Raw genomic sequence first — 20607 nt, 5'->3', positions numbered from 1 at the left:
TGGCCCCGTGGACAGAGCATGGACCTGGAACACTGAGGTCGCCTGTTGGTCCCTGGACTTGCCCGGATACGGCACACAGGGCAGCAGCTACAGCTAAAGTAGAGTAGCTGTGAGTCCAAACACCTTGATCCAACCTCTCATTTCTTTTCACAACAATATTAATTAATAAAATCTTCTGAAAAATTATAATTATTTTATAAATTAAAGAGCAAATTCAATATTTTTTAAAATGTTGTATTATTTTACTACATTAACTTTTTTCCACTGTTTCACTTACTTTACAACACCTGTGGACAATAGTGAGCTCTGATTTATTATGTACATGTGTGTTTTGGAGGGACATGAGTGATTCGGCATATGTTTCTGTGTTTATCTGAAAATATCCTCACTTTAAATTTGGCTTTATCAGTAAACTTGAATTCCTTTTGTGGTTGTTTCCTGTGAAATTGACATTGACATTTTCTTTTTTTCTTTTTCAGGAGAATTTGCGACAGAATTTGGTAAAATTACTGATATTCTTTTACTCTTGATCCACTTAAAAACATTTGGTTAATATCTCTCTTTGACATTTCTGGCTTTTTTATTCAAGCATCTCCTGTTGGCCTGTCCTCACCCTAGATGTCTGATGTCCCCACCCCTGATCTCAGACAGCACTTCTCCCATTCAGGGCTTTGCTGATCCCCGTTTCATACTGTTCATCCTTCCCCACGCCATCTTCTGTCACTTTACACAGTAATTGCCCTGTGAACTTTGGTGACATCAGTCTTGCAGGAATTCCCACACTTTCATTAAGAATTTGGTTACCTGAACGGTTTCAATATGAAAGATACATGGATTTACTATTTATATATTTTTGTATATGTCTGGGTATACCCAGACATATACACACACAGATACACTCACATTGATATATATGTATCTGTGTGTATGTGTTAGGAAAATATTTAGATTTAGGACCTCTGTCAAATATCACAAATTTGAGTGCACATTACTACGCATTTGATACTTCTCCAAACCTTTAAGAAAAAAGCCTCCAAACTTTCAGCATTCAGAGTCTCTGTCCATTTTCTCCTCACAGCCTGTGTCAAGATAAATACCTGATGTCATTCACTGGTCAGATGTGAGAGAGTGGGTGGTCTTCTTCCAATGTCCTTAATTATATGACCCAGGTGTTCCAAGGTCTCTAAATATTTTACATAATATTTTCAGGCCTTTAAAAATATGCACTAGTTCATTATTTATTCTTTGTCATTAAGTTGACACTATTATCAAATGACAAACTGCAATTAAAAATAAACAATTTGCAGAAGGAGGAATTATCCTAAAGTAAGTGAATGTGTGTGTTTTTAAATCTGAAAAACGTGACAGTCCACTCACATGAGAACGCTTAGTGTTGCACATCCCAGCATTTCTCACGGAACTCCCTCATTTTTTAATTTCCCAACTTTGTTTCTTGTGCACAAGGGACAGTGGGAAAAACAGCATTACCTCTGAAAGTTAAGGTTTCCTTCGAACCTTATAGTTTCTGTTTTCGCAAATATGTTTCAATGTTTCCTCCACACTGAACCAGAAATGGGGACCCGTTTCTGTTCTTCCCACCAGAGAATCTGTTTTCACTTGGAGTGATTTGTTTATTTCTTCCTTATCCCTTTCAGCTGAGTTTGAACAAGTTAGGTCAGTACCAATAAACCTCCCCTGTCCTTCCCTCACCTGTTCCTTACCCCCTGTCTTCTCTCTCAGGGACCATCTGCCTTCCGTCTCAGTGTCTTAGACTTCAACTCTGATTCCCTGTGTTCAAATGTTGTTCAGTTTCTTACACTATTACCCTCCAATTGTCTTCTTGTTGAAATCAAGGAGATGGAGCCTTTCTATCAAAGAAATATTATCAACAATCTATCTGGAACTGTAGATACTTTTAAAGTTTCTGATTGAAAGTTTTCTCCATGATTGTAAGTTATTTCTTTCCCTTTTTCTGATTCTTTTACCAAAATTCAGGCATGGCTTAAAACTCACACTGAAATAATATAGGGTTGTAAATTAAATGGTGGAAAAGAACATTGTGATTAAGCACGCATAAATACCGAATTCTATCTTTCAGTAACTCTCGTGCAGTACTTGGAGCAACTTTGTACAATGTAGGAACTGCAATTAGAATATATTTGCATATATATTTAAGCAAAGAGCATTGTTAATATGACTGATAGTTCATAGGGGCCATACAGAGTGATAAGTGGTCAGGAATAATGAACTCACAAAACTCAACAACAAACAAGCAAACAATTCAGTCAAAAAAAAAGTGACAGGACATGAACAGACACTTCTACCAAGAAGAAATACTAATGGTTAACAGATATATGAAAAGATGCTCATCTTCATTAGCTGTTAGAGAAATGCAAATGAAAACTACAATGAGATCCCACCTCACACCTGTTAGATTGGCTGTTTTCAACAAGACAGGTAATAATGAGTGCTAGAGAGGCTGTGGAGAAAAAGGAACCCTCATCCGTTGCTGGTAGTAATATAATTTAGTACAACCATTATGGAAGAAAGTACAATGGTTCCTAAAATAATTAAGAATAGAACTCCCATATGAGCCAGCAATCCCTCTCCTGGGTATATACCCCAAAACTGGAAAACATGAATACATAAAGACACATGCACCCCCATGTTCATTGAAACAATATTCACAGTGGCCAAGACATAGAAACAACCAAAGTACCTTCAATACTCTGAGGAGTGGATAAAGAAGATGTGGTACATATATACAGTGCAATACCACTCAGTCATAAGAACCAATGACAGGGTATCATTTCCGACAACATGAGTGGAGTTTGTTTACATTATACTGAGTGAAATAAGTAAATCAGAAAGAGCTAAGAGCTATGTGATTCCATACATAGCTGGGACACTAAATTAAGACTCAAGGATATAAATAGGAGTGCAGTGGTTACCAGGGGGAGGAGGGAGAAAGAAGAGGGAGAAAGGCAGGAGAGGGACATGAAAAGGGACAAATATAAAGAGAGGAAGGATGACTTGACTTTGGGCTGATGGGTATAGAACCTAATCAACTGTCCAAATGATGTGAAGTTGTTTGCCCCAAATCTATGTACTCTAGTTGACCAATGTCACCCAGTTGAATTTAATCCTCTAAATAAAAAATCTAAAATAAAATCAAATATTTTAAAAAATTTACAACATTCAATAAATATCCTTCATTTCTCCTATTTTAAAATATTTTAAATGTTCTATTGAGTTTATTGTGGTGACCTTAGTTCATGAAGGTATGCAGCTCTCAGGCGCACAATTCTATCACACCCCATCTGTACGTGGCAGTGTGCTCACCACCCAGTCTCATATCCTTCTCTCACCCTTCTACTTATTTTCAACCATTGTGTCCCTACATGTCACATGGTATCTTTCCGTTGCAGTGATGATTTCAATGGAATGAGTTTTCATGTTATACACTTTCATTTATGGAATAGATGAGACTTGTGCACATAGCAGAAACCAACATTAGCGGATATATCGCTTTCTCTGCCTCTAGTTTGCAGTTTGTAGAAAACCCGTCTCATTCATGTGTGCTTTCATACTTTTACTCAGTTCAGAGAAAGACTCAGTAACGTTTAGTGAGAAACAGAGTCTCTGTCAGAGATTCCAAGTCCTGTCTCTGTCCTGAATTCAGCAACTATGATTACTAAGATATTCTCATTCAAAATAAGTAAAACCAGAATCTCCAATACAGTGTGGTTAATAACAAAGCTGTGGACAAAACACGGAGGACGCAGCAACCAGATCCCTGACCCTGTGCCACTGGGAGGAGCTGTGTGTCAGTGCTCGTTCCACAGTGTGGTGGCCACTCTGCACAATGTTGTTGCCACAGCAGTGAGACTCCCTGATGTGTTTAAAGCATCCAATGAGCATACTAAAGCTTACAAACAGAATAACAGAAACATAAGTATTTCAAATAGACAAAGAATATTTTTAGCCTTATCTGTGGTGGCCCCATGGGTAGAGCCCTCGACTTGCCCAGAAAAGGCAAATAGGGCAAACAACACACAACTATACTGAAGGCACTATGGGTCCACATGCTATGTTCCTATCTCCCATTTCTTTTCTCAGTTATATTACTATATAAAATATTTTCAAAAATCAATTACTTTATAAAATAAACAGCAATACAAATATTTTAAAATTTTATACTATTTTACTAAATTAACACCCTTTTTCTCCATTTTATTTATTGTAAAATAACGGTGGTCAATAGTGAGCTCTGAGCAACTATGTTTTGGGGAGACGTGTGATTTGAGGTGTGTGTGTGTGCATGTGTGTGTGTTCATTTGAAATTAACCTAATTTTATATTTGAATTTATCAAGAAATTTAAAATCTCTCTGTGGCTGTTTCCCATGAAATTGACGTTGACATTTTATTTTTATTTTTCAGAGAAATTTAACAGAAAATCAGGTAAAATTACTGATCCTTTTTTTTTACTTTTCATCAACTTGAAACCGTCTGGTTCATTTCACTCTTTGATATTTCCTCCCTTTTTATCCAGTGCCTTCCATAGGTCTGTCCTCCTTTTTGATTTCTCCTGTCCCTCCACATGGTTCAGGGACATCACTTCCTTCACTTGGGACTCTGTTGACTTCTTTTCCCTGTCTTTCGTTTATTCTGTATCTCTTTGTCATTTATACAGCTATTTCTCTGTAAACGTTGGCTGCAGCAGTCAAGCAGAGAATTGTCAGTTTCATTCAGAATATTGTGAGATGAAAGGCTTCAAGCTGACAGATACACAGTGTTTAGTATATATAGATATAGATATCTAGATATTACTGTATATATAAGCATATATATAGATATATATCTGTGTGTATATGCGTGTGTTTTTGAAAAATGCCAAACATAGGGCTTCTGTAAAATATTCTAAATTTGAGTGCCCATTCCTATGCAATGGATACTTCTTCAAAGTCTTTAGAGAACAGTCTCCAAAATCAGCACTCAGTGCCTCTGCCCATTGTCTCCTGAAAGCCGGTGTCATGACAAATGCCATGTATCATTCACTGGTCAGATATAACGGAGTCAGCATCCCTGTTCCATTGTCCTTGATCATATGATCAGTATTCAAAGCTTTCTAAATTTTTTACCCATTTTTTCCAGCTTTTAGAAATATCCAAAATTGCTAGTTGCTTATTCTTTTGCCTTATTGTTGATACACTTTACAAATGTCAAAGAGATTGTAATAAGCAGTCATCTGAAGGATGTAATATCTTAAGGTGAGGACAAAAGGAATAAAGTTGTGATCTCTACATAATATGTGAAGGACACAGGAAAAAATATTGGCCATGATATATCTCAGAAAAAAAGAGAACCTTAATCATTCAAATGTTAGTAGTATCTTTTTCTAATGACAATTTATCTTATATTTTTCATTCCTTAGAAATGTTCTTTAGGAATACATCCCTCTTTGTACAGAGCAGGTGTCATATGACAAGTGCAACATAAACAGTTTGGGACAGATAGTGCCTCTACTCTACAAGTCCCCAGCACTGATGAAGTAATTGTCTCACATGAAAATACGTTTGGTTTTATCCTGAAAATAGTGATAGTCTAGTGACAGGGGAACACTTAGTATGGCACATGCCAGAATTTATGACCACACTCATCATTTTATTTCCTGACTTAGTGTCTTGAGCACAAGGAACAGGGGAGGGAAAACAGCATTGACTCTGATGGGTGAGGTGTACTTTGGATCCTCAGGAATTTATCTTTCACAGACATGGGTCAGATATGCTCCAGAGTAAACTATGAAAGGGGCACATTTCTGTTCTTACAGTTCTCTTTCCTATCCGACATTGTGTTTTCATATGGAATGACTTGTATATTTCTTATTTTGCTTTTCAGCAAATCACAGTGCACAAGAAAAAAGTAAGTACCACTGATCTACTGCCCTGTCCTTCCCTCACTGGTTTCTTATCCCTTCTTTTCTCTCTCAGGGCCCAGCTACCTTATCTCAGTGTCTTGATCCTCCCACTCTGATAACCACTTCATTTACTCCTCAATTTCTCCAATTATTACCACTGTTGTTGCCTTATAGAAATTAAAGAGACAGAGGCTTTGGTCAAATGAATATTATCACTAACATATTTGCAAGTTTTGGTACTTGTAAAGATTCTGCGTGTAAGTTTCCTCAAGGACATCTCAGGTCATTTGATTCTAAACCTCCCTTCTTCTTTCTTTTCATCTGATTCTCTTGCTTCATTCAGACATGACTTAAAACAGAAACTCAGATACAATAACATTGCAAATTAATCGATGACCAAAAACGTTGTGAATAGACACACATAAGAACCTCCTCCTGAGATCCTGAAGAAGGCAGCAGAGTAAAAAGATGCACAGACTCCTAGCTTTCACCACCAAACTGGAATACAAATCAATTTAGAAATAATCAGCATGAAAAACCAAGTCTGAACTACAAGAACAGCTCTAAAAAACCAAGGAGCAAAGAAGAAGCCACAGCAAACCTGGTAGAGAGTGCCAGAATTTCCACTGCTTACAGAAACAAAGGGGGGTGGTGAGGCTGAGAGCCCAGAGGGGCTCTCACTACAGAAAAAAGAGCAGAAAATACTGCTCACAGCCACTTGCCTGGTGTTTAGGGAGGGAGGTGTGTTGAAAGGGCCGGCTGGTCTTCCAAGAGGAAAGGAGAGAGTGAGGACCAGACGGTGTATGGCAGAGGAATGCAGAGGACAACAAGAGAAGCTGACTCATTCAGTGCTGGAGGTGGCCATAGCTGAGGGAGGGGCTTCCTTCCACAAAACAAGTCTAAATTGCTTCTGGGTCACAAATCTCCAGACAACTGTCCAGGTCCAATCAGCGCAACAAGACACAGCTGAAAACAAGAAGTGGCGAGGAGGGGCAGTAACTCAGGTCTTCATGGAGATCTGAGATACACCTCCCCCTATTAAAACGGAGAAAACACCCTACCCCCAGAGAGATTAACTGGTAGAAGAGGCCCTCAGGGTCTCAGGTTACACCCACCACATTCCTGGATACAGTATCAAATAAGTTCCCTGCTGAGATCAGTAAACAAGACTATCACCAGTTAAGAAAACAAACAAATCAAGACTTTATTTTATTTATTTATTTTTTTACAGGGACAGAGAGAGAGTCAGAGAGAGGGATAGATAGGGACAGACAGACAGGAACGGAGAGAAATGAGAAGCATCAATCATCAGTTTTTCGTTGCGACACCTTAGTTGTTCATTGATTGCTTTCTCACATGTGCCTTGACCGCGGGCCTTCAGCAGACTGAGTAACCCCTTTGCTCAAGCCAGTGACCTTGGGCTCAAGCTGGTGAGCTTTTTGCTCAAACCAGATGAGCCCACGCTTAAGCTGGCGACCTCGGGGTTTCGAACCTGGGTCCTCCGCATCCCAGTCCGATGCTCTCTCCACTGCGCCAGCGCATGGTCAGGCACAAATCAAGACTTTAAAGTGGCCCAAATTGAAAAGTGGATTACAAATAATAGCTGATGACAACCCAAGAAGACCTAGAAATAACACAATTGAAAACTGGAGGCAGACAACACCAAGCCTAGACTCAACCAGCTCTACAAACAATACACCCAAACATAGACACATAATGAAGAGACAGAGAAGTGCAATCCAAATGAAACCACAAGAGAAACCTTCAGGAGATGAACTGAGTGATATGAAAATAACTAAACTTCCGGATGCGGAGTTCAAAATAATGATTGTAATGATGCTTAGGGATCTTAGAACAACAATGGATGATCATTACAAACACCAAAATAAAGAAATAGCAAGTATAAAAAATATTGAAATATTAAAAAAAGAATCAGCCCTGGCCGGTTGGCTCAGTGGTAGAGCGTCGGCCTAGCGTGCAGAGGACCCGGGTTCGATTCCCGGCCAGGGCACACAGGAGAAGCGCCCATTTGCTTCTCCACCCCTCCGCCGTGCTTTCCTCTCTATCTCTCTCTTCCCCTCCCGCAGCCAAGGCTCCATTGGAGCAAAGATGGCCCGGGCGCTGGGGATGGCACTGTGGCCTCTGCCTCAGGCGCTAGAGTGGCTCTGGTCGCAATATGGCGACGCCCAGGATGGGCAGAGCATCGCCCCCTGGTGGGCAGAGCGTCACCCCATGGTGGGCGTGCCGGGTGGATCCCGGTCGGGCGCATGCGGGAGTCTGTCTGACTATCTCTCCCTGTTTCCAGCTTCAGAAAAATGAAAAAAAAAAAAAAAAGTAAAAAAAGAATCAATCGCAGATGACAAATACAATATCAGAAATGAAGACCACAATGGAAAGAATTAAAAACAGGATGGATAGAGTTGAGTATTGAATCAACGAGTTGGAGAACAACTTGAATGAAGGCAAGAAAGCAGACGAAAAAAAAAGAGTCTGAGGAAACTCTTAGGGAGGCCTGTGACAACATGAAGAGAAATAACGTCTGCATTATAGGGGTTCCTGAAGAAGAAGAGAAACAACAAGGGATAGAGACTTTTTTCAATCATACCATAGCTGAAAACTTCCCTAAATTAATGCAGGAGAAACTTGCACAATTTCAAAAAGCAAAGAGAACTCCGTTAAAGAGAAACCCAAAGAAACATACACCAACACACATCATAATTAAAATACCAAAGTGAAGTAATAAAGAGAAAATACTAAAAGCTGCAAGAGAAAAAAAAGCTATCGCCTACAAAGAAGCCCCCATAAAGATGACATCCGACTTCTCAACAGAAATACTTGAGGCCAGAAGGGAATGGCAAGAAATATTCAAAGTAATGCAGAACAAGAGCCTACAACCAAGACTGCTTTATCCATCAAGGCTATCCTTTACAATTGAAGGAGAACTAAAAAGCTTCCCAGACAAAAACAAAAAACAAAACAAAAACTCAAGAATTCATTACAACCAAACAAATGCTACAGGAATTGTTAAGGGGCCTCTTCTAAACAGATCAAAGTGGGAAAAGAGTATAGTAAAAGAGGAATACAGCTTTAAAGAATAAAATGCCAATAAACAACTATATTTCAATAATAACCTTAAATGTAAATGGATTAAGTGATCCAATCAAAAGACATAGGGTAGCTGCATAGATAAGAAAAAAGAACCCCTACATATGCTGTCTACAAGAAACACACCTTAAAACAAAAGATACACATAGACAGGAGGTAAAAGGATGGAAAAAAATATTTCATGCAAATGGAAATGAATAAAAGCTGGAGTAGCAATACTTATATCAGACAAAATGGACTTTAAAACAAGGGATATAGTAAGAAATAAAGAAGGCCACTACATAATGATAAAGGTAGTAATAAACAGGAAGATATAACTGTTATAAATATCTATGCACCTAATATAGGAGCACCTAAATATATAAAGCAGACTTTGATGGATATAAAAGCTGAGATCAACAGCAATACTATAATAGTAGGGGAATTCAATACCCCACTAACATCACTAGATAAATCCTCAAAAAAGAAAATAACAAAAAAACAGCAGACTTAAAGAACACATTAGATCAACTCGATTTAATAGATATCTTCAGAACCTTTCACCCTAAAGCAGCAGAATATACATTCTTTTCAAGTGCTCATGGTATATTCTCTAGAATAAACCACATGTTAGAGCACAATATTGGTCTCAACAAATTTAAGAAGATTGATATCATATCAAGCACTTTCTCTGATCACAATAGCATGAAACTAAAAATCAACCACAAGAGAAAAACTCAAAAATTCTCAAACACATGGAAACTAAATAACAGGTTGTAAAAAAATGAATGGATTAAGAATAAGAGCAAAAATAAAAATGAAAAAAAATTCCTAGAAACGAATGACAATGAGCAAACAAAAACTCAAAATTTATGGGACACAGCAAAAGCAGTACTGAGAGGGAAGTTCATAGCACTACTGGCACACTTTAAGAAGCTAGAAAAAGCTCAAAGAAAAAACTTAACCCTGCATCTAAAAGAACGAGAAAAAGAATAGCAAGTAAAGCCCAAATGTAGTAGAAGGGAGGAAATAAAAGATCAGAGCAGAAATAAATGACAAAGAGGAGAAAGAAACAATACAGAGGATTAATGAAAGTAGGAGCTGGTTCTTTGAAAAGGTAAACAAGATCGATGAACCTTTAACTAGATTCACCAAGAAAAAAAGAGAGAGGACTCAAAGAAATAAAATTAGCAATGAGAGTGGAGAAATAACAACTGACACAACACAAATACAAAATATTGTAAGAAAATACTATGAAGAACTGTATGCCAAAAAAACTTGACAACCTAGATAAAATGGACAAATTCCTAGAAACATACAATCTTCTACAAATCAGTCTGGAACAACCTGAAAAAATAAACAGAACAATTACACCAAATGAGATCAAAACAGTTGTCAAAAACTTCCAACAAAGAAATGTCCTGTGCCTGATGGCTTCAAAAGTGAGTTCTACCAAATATTCAAAGAAGAAGTAATTCTATCCTTCTCAAACTATTTCAGAACACTCAAGAGGAAGGAAGACTTCCAAGCTCCTTTTATGAGGCAAACGTAATGCTGATTACAAAACCAGGCAAAAAGAACACAAAGAAAGAAAATTATAGGCCAATAACTCTGATGAATATAGATGCTAAAATCCTCAACAAAATATTAGCACACTGGATCCTACAATATATAGAAAAAATTATTCACCATGATGAAGTGGGATTTATTCTGGGAAGGCTAGGTTGGTACAATATTTGCAATCAATCAATGTGATTCATCACTTAAACAAAAGAAGGGAGAAATACCACATGATAATTTCAATAGATGCAGAAAAAGCATTTGATAAAATCCAGCACCCATTCATGATCAAAACTCTCAGCAAAGTGGGAATACAGAGAACATACCTCAATATGATAAAAGCCATCTATGACAAACCCACAGCCAACATCATACTCAATGGGCAAAAATTAAAAGCAATCTTCTTAATATCAGAAACAAGGAAGGGGTGCCCCCTTTCTCCACTCTTATTCAACATAGTCCTGGAAGTCCTAGCCACAGCAATCAGACAAGAAGAAGAAATAAAAGGTATTCAATTTGGAAAAGAAGAAGTAAAACTATCATTATTTACAGGTGATATGATATTGTACATAGAAAACCCTAAAGTATCAGTCAAAAAAATACTGGACCTGATAAATTAATTCAGCAAAGTGGCAGGATATAAAATTAATACGCAGAAATGAAGGCATTTTTATACACCGACAATGAACAGTCAGAAAGAGAAATTAAGGAAACAATCCCCTGCACTATTACAACCAAAAAAATCAAGTACCTAGGAGTAATTTAACCAAGGAGACTAAAGACTTGTACTCGGAAAATTATAAAACATTGATAAAAGAAGTCAAGGAAGATACAAAAAGTGGAAGCATATACCGTGCTCATGGTTAGGAAGAATAAACATCATTAAAATGTTTATATTACCCAAAGAAATTTAAAATTCAATGCAATACCAATTAAAATAGCAATGACATACTTTAAAGATATAGATCACATATTCCAAAAATTTATATGGAACCAGAAAAGAACATGAATAGCCTTAGCAATCTTAAAAAAGAAGAATAAAGTGGGGGGTATTACACTTCCTGATATCAAGTTATACTACAAGGCACTTAACGCGAAACAGCCTGGTACTGGCATAAGAACGGGCATATAGATCAATGGAACAGAACAGAGAACCCAGAAATAAACCCACAGCTTTATCGACAACTGATATTTGACAAAGAAGGTAAGGGCATACAATGGAATAAAGACAGCCTCTGTAGTAAATGGTGTTGGGAAAATTGGACAGCTACCTGCAAAAAAATAAAACTAGACCACCAACTTACACCATTCATAAAAATAAACTCAAAATGGATAAAAGACTTAAATGTAAGCCGTGAAACCATAAGCATCTTAGAAGAAAACATAGGCAGTAAGCTCTTCGACATCTCTCGCAGCAATATATTTGCTGATATATCTCCACGGGCAAGTGAAATAAAGGACAGGATAAACAAATGGGACTATATCAAACTTAAAAGCGTTTGCACAGCTAAAGATAATAAGAACAGAAAAAGAAAAACTACACAATGGGAGAACATATTTAACAATACATCTGAAAAGGGGTTAATAACCAAAATTTATAAAGAACTTTTAAATCTCAACACCAGGAAGACAAACAATCCAATCAAAAAATGGGCAAAATAAATGAATAGAAACTTCTCCAAAGAGGACATACAGATGGCCAATAGGCATATGAAAAAATGCTCAACATCACTAATCATTACAGAAATGTAAGTTAAAACCACAATGAGATATCACCTCACACCAGTCAGAATGGCGCTCGTCAATAAAACAACACAGAATAAGTGCTGGCAAGGATGTGGAAAAAAGGGAACCCTCCTGTACAGCTGGTGGGTTTTCAGACTGGTGCAGCCACTGTGGAGAACAGTATGGAGATTCCTCAAAAAATTAAAATTCAAATAATATATTTTTAGAAAATAATTACTTCAATAAATTAAACAGCAAATCTGGTATTTTTAAAATTTTATATTATTGTACGAAATTATCTCCCTTTCCACCGTTTACTGACTATAGAACACCTTTGTATGATAACGAGCTTTGTTCCACTGTGTAGGTGTGTGTTTTGGGGCAGGGAACATGTGTGATTTGACATGTGTTTCTGTGTACATCTGAAATTATCCTAAATTTAAATTTGAATTTGTAAATATATTACAATCTCTTTGTGGTTACTACCCATGAAATTGACGTTGACGTTTGTATTTCTTTTTCAGCACAAGTTCTACAAACATTAGGTAAAGTTACTGATATTCCTTCACTCTTGATGCACATGAAACATCTGGTTTATTTCTCTCTTTGACATCTCCGGCCCTTTAATCCCCGGGCTCTCCATTGGCCTGTCCTCCTCCTAGGAGTCTACTGTTCCTCCCCCCAATATTGAGATCGTCCTTCTCCTAATTGGAACTCTGTCCCTTTCTTTTTCTTACCTTCCCTCCTTTCTCTTTCCTCTTTGTCATTTTACACAAGTGTTTCCCTGTAAACATTGGCTGCTCTGTCTTGCAGTAAATTGTCACAGTTTCATTAAGACATTGGTGAGATGAAGCGTTGTCAGCTGACAGAATCATGAATTTTAATATATACATATATTACAGGTTTATATTAGGGTGTATTTATGAATATATATGTATGTATTTCTGGAAATATTCAAACTTGAGATCTCTGTCAAGTATGACAAGTTTGAAGCCCAATATTATACAATTAATACTTCTCTAATCCCTTCAGAGAAATAACTGCAAACTGTCAGCATTCAGCGTCTCTGTCCATTGTCATTTCACAGCTTGAGTCATGATAAATACCTTGTATCATTCCCTGTTCAGATGTGAGAGAGTGGGGTGTCCCTCATCCACTGTCCTTGATCATATGACCGAGGTGTTCCAAGTTAACTAAATATTTTACCTAATTATTTCATACAATATAAAATATCTAATCATTCCTGATTTTCTTTCTTTGGCATTATGTTGACATCGATATCACATGACAAAATGTACTTAAAATATATACAATTTTCAGACAGATGAAGTATCTTAAGACAAGTGCAAAACAGGTTCATCTCTGACCTGTACTTTTTATGTGAAGGGTGCAATTGATTGTGGTGTTTCACAGTAAAGAAAACTTAATCATTCAAAGCTAAATGTTTCCTTTTTTAGTGACTATTCCAATTTTTTTATTTTCCTTGGTATTGATGTTTAAAATAATATGAGTCCAAACTCCTTCCTCTTGCCTCTCATCCCTTGTCTAAATAATATTAATAACTGTATTATTTTTTTTTATTAAATAATTTAATTTTTTTAATGGGGTGACAACAATAAATCAGGATACATATATTCAAAGATAACAAGTCCAGGTTATCTTGTCGTTCACTTATGTTGCATACCCATCACCCAAAGTCCGATTGTCCTCTGTCACCTTCTATCTAGTTTTCTTTGTGCCCCTCCCCTCCCCCTTTCCCTCTCCCTTTCCCCCTTCCTCCCGTAACCACCACACTCTTATCAATGTCTCTTAGTTTCATTTTATGTCCCACCTACGTATGGAATAATGCAGTTCCTGGTTTTTTCTGATTTACTTATTTTACTTCGTATAATGTTATCAAGATTCCACCATTTCACTGTAAATGATCCGATGTCATCATTTCTTATGGCTGAGTAGTATTCCATAGTGTATATGTGCCACATCTTCTTTATCCAGTCATCTATTGACAAGCTTTTTGTTTGTTTCCATGTCCTGGCCACTGTGAACAATGCTGCAATGAACATGGGGCTTCATGTGTCTTTACGTATCAAAGATTCTGAGTTTTGGGGGTATATACCCAGTAGAGGGATTGCTGGGTCATAAGGTAGTTCTATTTTCAGTTTTTTGAGGAACCACCATACTTTCTTCCATAATGGTTGTACTACTTTACATTCCCACCAACAGTTAATGAGGATTCCTTTTTCTCCATAGCCTCTCCAAAATTTGCTATTACCTGTCTTGTTAATAATAGCCAATCTAACAGGTGTGAGGTGGTATCTCATTGCAGTTTTGATTTGCATTTCTCTAATAACTAAAGAAGATGAGCATCTTTTCATATATCTGTTGTCCATTTGTATTTCTTCCTGGGAGAAGTGTCTGTTCATGTCCTCTTCCCATTTTTTTATTGGATTGTTTGTTTGTTTGTTGTTTAATTTTATGAGTTCTTTGTATATTTTGGATATTAGGCCCTTATCTGAGCTGTTGTTTGAAAATATCATTTCCCATTTAGTTGGCTTTCTGTTTATTTTGCTATCAGTTTCTCTTGCTAAACAAAAACTTCTTAGTCTGATGTAGTCCCATTCATTAATTTTTGCCTTCATTTCTCTTGCCTTTGGAGTCACATTCATAAAATGCTCTTTAAAACCCAGGTCCATGAGTTGAGTACCTATGTCTTCTTCTATGTAGTTAATTGTTTCAGGTCTTATGTTTAGATCTTTGATCCATTTTGAGTTAATTTTAGTACAGGGGGACAAACTGTAGTCCAGTTTCATTCTTTTGCATGTGGCTTTCCAGTTTTCCCAGCACCATTTATTGAAGAAACTTTTTTTTCTCTATTGTGTGTTGTTGGCCCTTTTATCAAAAATTATTTGACTATATATATGTGGTTTTATTTCTGGGTTTTCTGTTCTGTTCCATTGTCTGAGTGTCTATTTTCCTGCCAATACCATGCTGTTTTGATTGTCGTGGCCCTATAATATAGTTTGAAGAAGGTATTGTAATGCCCCCAGCTTCATTCTTTTTCTTTAGGATTGCTTTGGCTTTTCGGAGTTTTTTATAGTTCCATGTAAATCTGATGATTTTTTGCTCTATTTCATTAAAAAATGTCATTGGAATTTTGATGGGAATTGCATTAAATTTGTATATTGCTTTGGGTAATATGGCCATCTTGATTATATTTATTCTTCCTAACCAAGAACAAGGTATATTCTTCCATCTCATTATATCTTTTTCAATTTCCCTTAACAATGGTTTATAGTTTTCATTATATAAGTCCTTTATATTCTTCGTTATTTTTATTCCTAAGTATTTTATTTTTTTTGTTGCAATCGTGAAGGGGATTATTCTTTTGAGTTCGTTCTGAAATGTTTCATTGTTGGCATATAGAAAAGCTATTGACTTCTGTATGTTAATCTTGTATCCTGCAACCTTACTGTATTGGTTTATTGTTTCTAGTAGTCTTTTTGTGGATTCTTTGGGGTTTTCGATATATAGAATCATATCATCTGCAAAAAGTGATACCTTTACTTCTTCTTTTCCAATATGGATTCCTTTTATTTCTTTGTCTTGTCTGAATGCTCTAGCTAGAACCTCTAGTACCAGATTAAATAAGAGTAGAGAGAGTGGACAACCCTGTCTTGTTCCTGATTTAAGGGGGAAAGCCTTCAGTTTAATGCCATTTAATATGATGTTAGCTGATGGTTTATCATATATGGCCTTTACCATGTTGAGATATTTTCCTTCTATACCCCTTTTGTTGAGAGTCTTAAACATAAAATTGTGTTGTATTTTATCAAAAGCCTTTTCTGGGTCTATTGATAAGATCATGTGGTTTTTGTTCTTTGTTTTGTTGATATGGTGTATTACGTTAACCATTTTACGTATGTTGAACCATCCTTGAGATTCTGGGATGAATCCCACTTGATCATGATGTATTATTTTATTTATTTATTTATTTATTTTGTATTTTTCTGAAGCTGGAAACGGGGACAGACAGTCAGACAGACTTCCACATGCGCCAGACTGGGATCCACCCGGCAAGCCCACCAGGGGTGACACTCTGCCAACCAGGGGGCGATGCTCTGCCTCTCTGGGGCATCGCTCTGCTGCAACCAGAGCCACTCTAGCGCCTGGGGCAGAGGCCAAGGAGCCATCCCCAGCGCCCAGGCCATCTTTGCTCCAATGGAGCCTTGGCTGCAGGAGGGGAAGAGAGAGACAGAGAGGAAGGAGTCGGGGGGTGGAGAAGCAAATGGGCGCTTCTCCTATGTGCCCTGGCCAGGAATCGAACCCGGGTCCCCTGCACTCCAGGCCGATGCTCTACCTCTGAGCCAACTGGCCAGGGCCTTGTATTATTTTTTTAATATGTTGTTGTATTCGATTTGCTAGTATTTTGTTTAGTATTTTAGCATCTGTATTCATTAGAGATATTGGTATGCAGTTTTCTTTTTTTGTGCCATTCTTGCCTGATTTTGGTATGAGGGTTATGGTGGCCTCATAAATTGTGTTTGGAAGTATTGCTTCTTCTTCAATTTTTTGGAAAATTTTCAGTAGAATAGGAACCAATTCTTCTTTGAATGTTTGATAAATTCGCTGGTATAGCCGTCAGGCCCTGGACTTTTATTTTGGGGGAGGTTTTTAATGGTTTTTTCTATTTCTTCTCTACTAATAGGTCTGTTTAGGCTTTCTGATTCTTCCTAACTCAGTCTAGGAATGTTATATTGTTATAGGAATTTATCCATTTCTTCTAGGTTGTTGAATTTAGTAGCATAAAGTTTTTCATAGTATTCTACAATAATTCTTTGTATATCTATGGTATCCGTGGTGATTTCTCCTCTTTCATTTTAGATTTTGTTTATATGAGTTCTTTCTCTTTTTTCCTTGGTAAGTATAGGCAAGGGTTTGTCAATTTTATCGATCTTTTCAAAGAACCAGCTCCTTGTTCTATTAATTTTTTCTATAGTTTTTCTGTTCTCTATTTCATTTATTTCTGCTCTGATTTTTATTATCTCCTTTTTTCGGCTGGGTTTGCATTGTCTTTGATCTTCTTTTTCTAGTTCCTTAAGGTGTGAAGTTAAGTGGTTCACTTGGGCTCTCTCTTGTTTGTTCATATATGCCTGAAGTGATATGAACTTCCCTCTTATCACTGCTTTTGCTGCATCCCATAGATTCTGATATGTCATTTTGTCATTTTCATTTGTCTGTATATATCTTTTGATCTCTGTACTTATTTCTTCTTTGACCCATTTATTTTTTAAAAGTATGTTGTTTAGTTTCCACATTTTTGTGGGAATTTTTTCCTCTTTTTTGCAGTTGAATTCTAGTTTCAAGGCTTTATGATCAGAAAATATGCTTGGTACAACTTCAATTTTTTTGAATTTGCTGATGTTATTTTTGTGGCCCAACATATGGTCAATTCTTGAGAATGATCCATGTACACTGGAGAAAAAAGTATACTCAGTCACTTTGGGATGAAATTTCCTGTAGATGTCTATCATATCCAGGTGTTCTAGTATTTCGTTCAAGGCCACTATATCTTTGTTGATTCTCTGTTTGGATGACTGTTCTAGGGCCATCAGCGGTGTATTGAGGTCTCCAAGTATGATTGTATTTTTGTCAGTTTTTTTTTTAAGGTCAATAAGTAATTCTCTTATATATTTTGGTGCTCCTTGGTTTAGTGCATATATATTAAGAATTGGTATGTCTTCTTGATTCAGTGTCCCCTTAGCCATTATGAAATGGCCATTTTTGTCTCTGAGTACTTTTGCTGTCTTGTAGTCAGCATTATCAGATATGAGTATTGCTACGCCTGCTTTTTTTTTTGGATGTTATTTGCTTGGAGTATTGTTTTCTAGCCTTTCACTTTGAATTTATTTTTATCCTTGTTACTTAGATGAGTTTTCTGTAGGCAGCATACAATTAAATTTTCTTTTTTAATTCATTCTGCTACTCTGTGCCTTTTTATTGGTGAGTTTAATCCGTTTACATTTAGTGTAATTGTTGACACTTGTGAGTTCCCTATTGCCATTTTATAGATTGCTTTTGGTTAGTTTTGTGTCTTGTTTGATCCTTCTCTTTTGTTTTTTTATCCTTTGTATTTATTTGGTTGTATTCCATACATCTTTCCTCTGTTGCTATATTTTTTATCTCATGTGCTTCTGTGGTGGTTTTTTCAGTGGTGGTTACCTTTAAGTAATGAAAAGGGTTCCTACCCTGTTCATTGTAGCACACTATTTTGTGAGTACTTTTGCACTCCATCGTCCTTTGCTACTGTTAATCTCCATCTTCTCCCTCCCTTTCTTTTTGTTGTTGTCACAGTTTAAATCTGGTTTTATTGTATTCTTCTTGAGCTTTTACTTGTGGCTTTGTTTTTTTTTGATCTTTGTATCTGATTGGAGAACCGCCTTTAGTAATTCCTGGAGTGGGGGATTTCTGATGATAAATTCCCTCATGTTTTCTGTATCTGTGAATGTTTTTATTTCTCCTTCATATTTGAAGGATAGCTTTGATGGGTATAGTATTCGTGGCTGAAAGTTCCTCTCTTTCAGGACTTTAAATATTGGGGTCCACTCTCTTCTAGCTTGTAGAGTTTCTGCTGAGAAATCTGATGATAATCTAATGGGCCTTCCTTTATATGTTGTATTCTTCTTTTCCCTGGCTGCCTTGAGAATTTTTTCTTTGCCGTTGGTTTATGCCAATTTCTTTATGATGTGCCTTGGAGTAGGTTTGTTGGGGTTAAGAAAACTCGGAGTTCTGTTTGCTTCTTAAATTTGAGGCTTTAGTTCTTTCCACAGGCTTGGGAAGTTCTCATCTATTATTTGTTTGAGTATGTTCTCCATTCCATTTTCTCTCTCTTCTCCCTCTGATATACCTATTATTCTTATGTTATTCTTTTTGATGGAGTCAGATAATTCTGGTAGGGCTATCTCATTTTTTTAAATTTTTGAGTCTCTTTCTTCTTCTCTGTGTTGTGCCTCAAGTTGCTTGTCTTCTATTTCACTAATCCTCTCTTCTATCTGGCCTGTTCTATTAGCTAAGCTTGTTACCTCGTTTTTCAGCTCGTGAATTGAGCTTTTCATCTTTTTGATTTGTTTTTATAGTTTCAATTTCCTTGTAAATATATTCTTTCTGTTCATTGAGTTGTTTTCTGAGCTCCCTAAATTACCTTTCTGTGTTTTCTTGTATATCTTGGAGGATTTTTAGGATTTCTATCTTAAATTCTCAATCATTTAGCTCCAAGGTTTCCAATATATTAAATTTTTTCTCCATAGATTTTTTCTCATCTAGCTGTGTTACCTCTCTTTCTTTTGTATCCATGATATTCGACTTTATCTTTCTTAATGGCATCTGAGTGTGGTTTTGTTGATAGTATTAATGGGATGTAATAAAGAATAAAAAGTTAAAAAAATAAAAAATCGAAGAGTTTTTTTAAAAAAAAAATTAATAATAAAATAAAATTAAAATTAAAAAATGGAAATTTCCCCCCCCTTCTTTTTTCCTCTCCTCTCCTCTCCCCTCTTTCTTGAGAAAATCTTGTGGTGAACTGTGAATTATATTGTATTAAATAGAACAAACAATGCCTGTAATGGAGGGCCTGAATTGGGGAAAAGTAATAAAGGGGCAGAAAAAAAAAAGAAATGGGTATAGACCCAAAAAAAGCAAATAAGGAATAAATTTGGGTCAAGAATGAAATGATTTGCTATTAGGTGTTGGTTGATTAAGAGTTATGATGAGAGGAATAAGAGGGAAACAGGGAAATGGGGGGATAAATTAAAAAATTACTTTTGTATTTAGTGGAACAAGAACTAGATAAAATGGAGAGCCAGGGATGGGGCACTGCTAGTGAGTTAAAAATGTGAAGTAAAAACCCCGCCAAATGCCGCAAACATAAGTTTGAGTCCCAGATAAGATAATTTGTTCATTATTGAGGTTTGAATTAGAGAGGACGTAAAGAAGAAAGGAAGAAACTAATATAGAGGGAGAAAAGAAAGAGAGAGAGAGAGAGAGAAAAAAAGAAAGAACCACTAAAAGAAGAAAAAATAAAAAAGAGGAGAGAGAGAGAGAGTTAAGGGTTTTGGAGTGCAACCCTCATAGAGAAAAAGGAAGAGGAAAGAAAAGATAATGGGAGATGTAACACTTATTGATAGTGTAGTTCAAGGAGAGGAAAAAATAAGAGCGGCAGAGATTTAAACCACCAAATTGGAGGAGGAAAAAAAATATCAAGAATGAAGATAAGAGAAACAAACGAACAAATATAATAAAATGAGATAGGTTATAAAGTCTGCGG

General features: G+C 36.5%; 1 protein-coding gene across 1 annotated transcript in view; it reads left to right on the top strand.

Moving 5' to 3' along the window:
• Positions 1 to 20607, top strand: part of LOC136388496 (uncharacterized protein PF3D7_1120000-like) — a 419710-nt gene that overhangs the window by 224232 nt on the left and 174871 nt on the right. Inside the window, exon 17 of the mRNA XM_066360321.1 lies at positions 4442 to 4462. Within this exon, the coding sequence (XP_066216418.1) occupies positions 4442 to 4462 (21 nt within the window). The remainder of the gene's footprint in view (positions 1 to 4441; positions 4463 to 20607) is intronic.

The sequence above is a fragment of the Saccopteryx leptura genome, chromosome 1 (assembly GCF_036850995.1).
Source record: "Saccopteryx leptura isolate mSacLep1 chromosome 1, mSacLep1_pri_phased_curated, whole genome shotgun sequence".
Lineage (NCBI taxonomy): Eukaryota > Metazoa > Chordata > Mammalia > Chiroptera > Emballonuridae > Saccopteryx > Saccopteryx leptura.
This window is presented reverse-complemented; position numbering and strand designations above follow the sequence as displayed.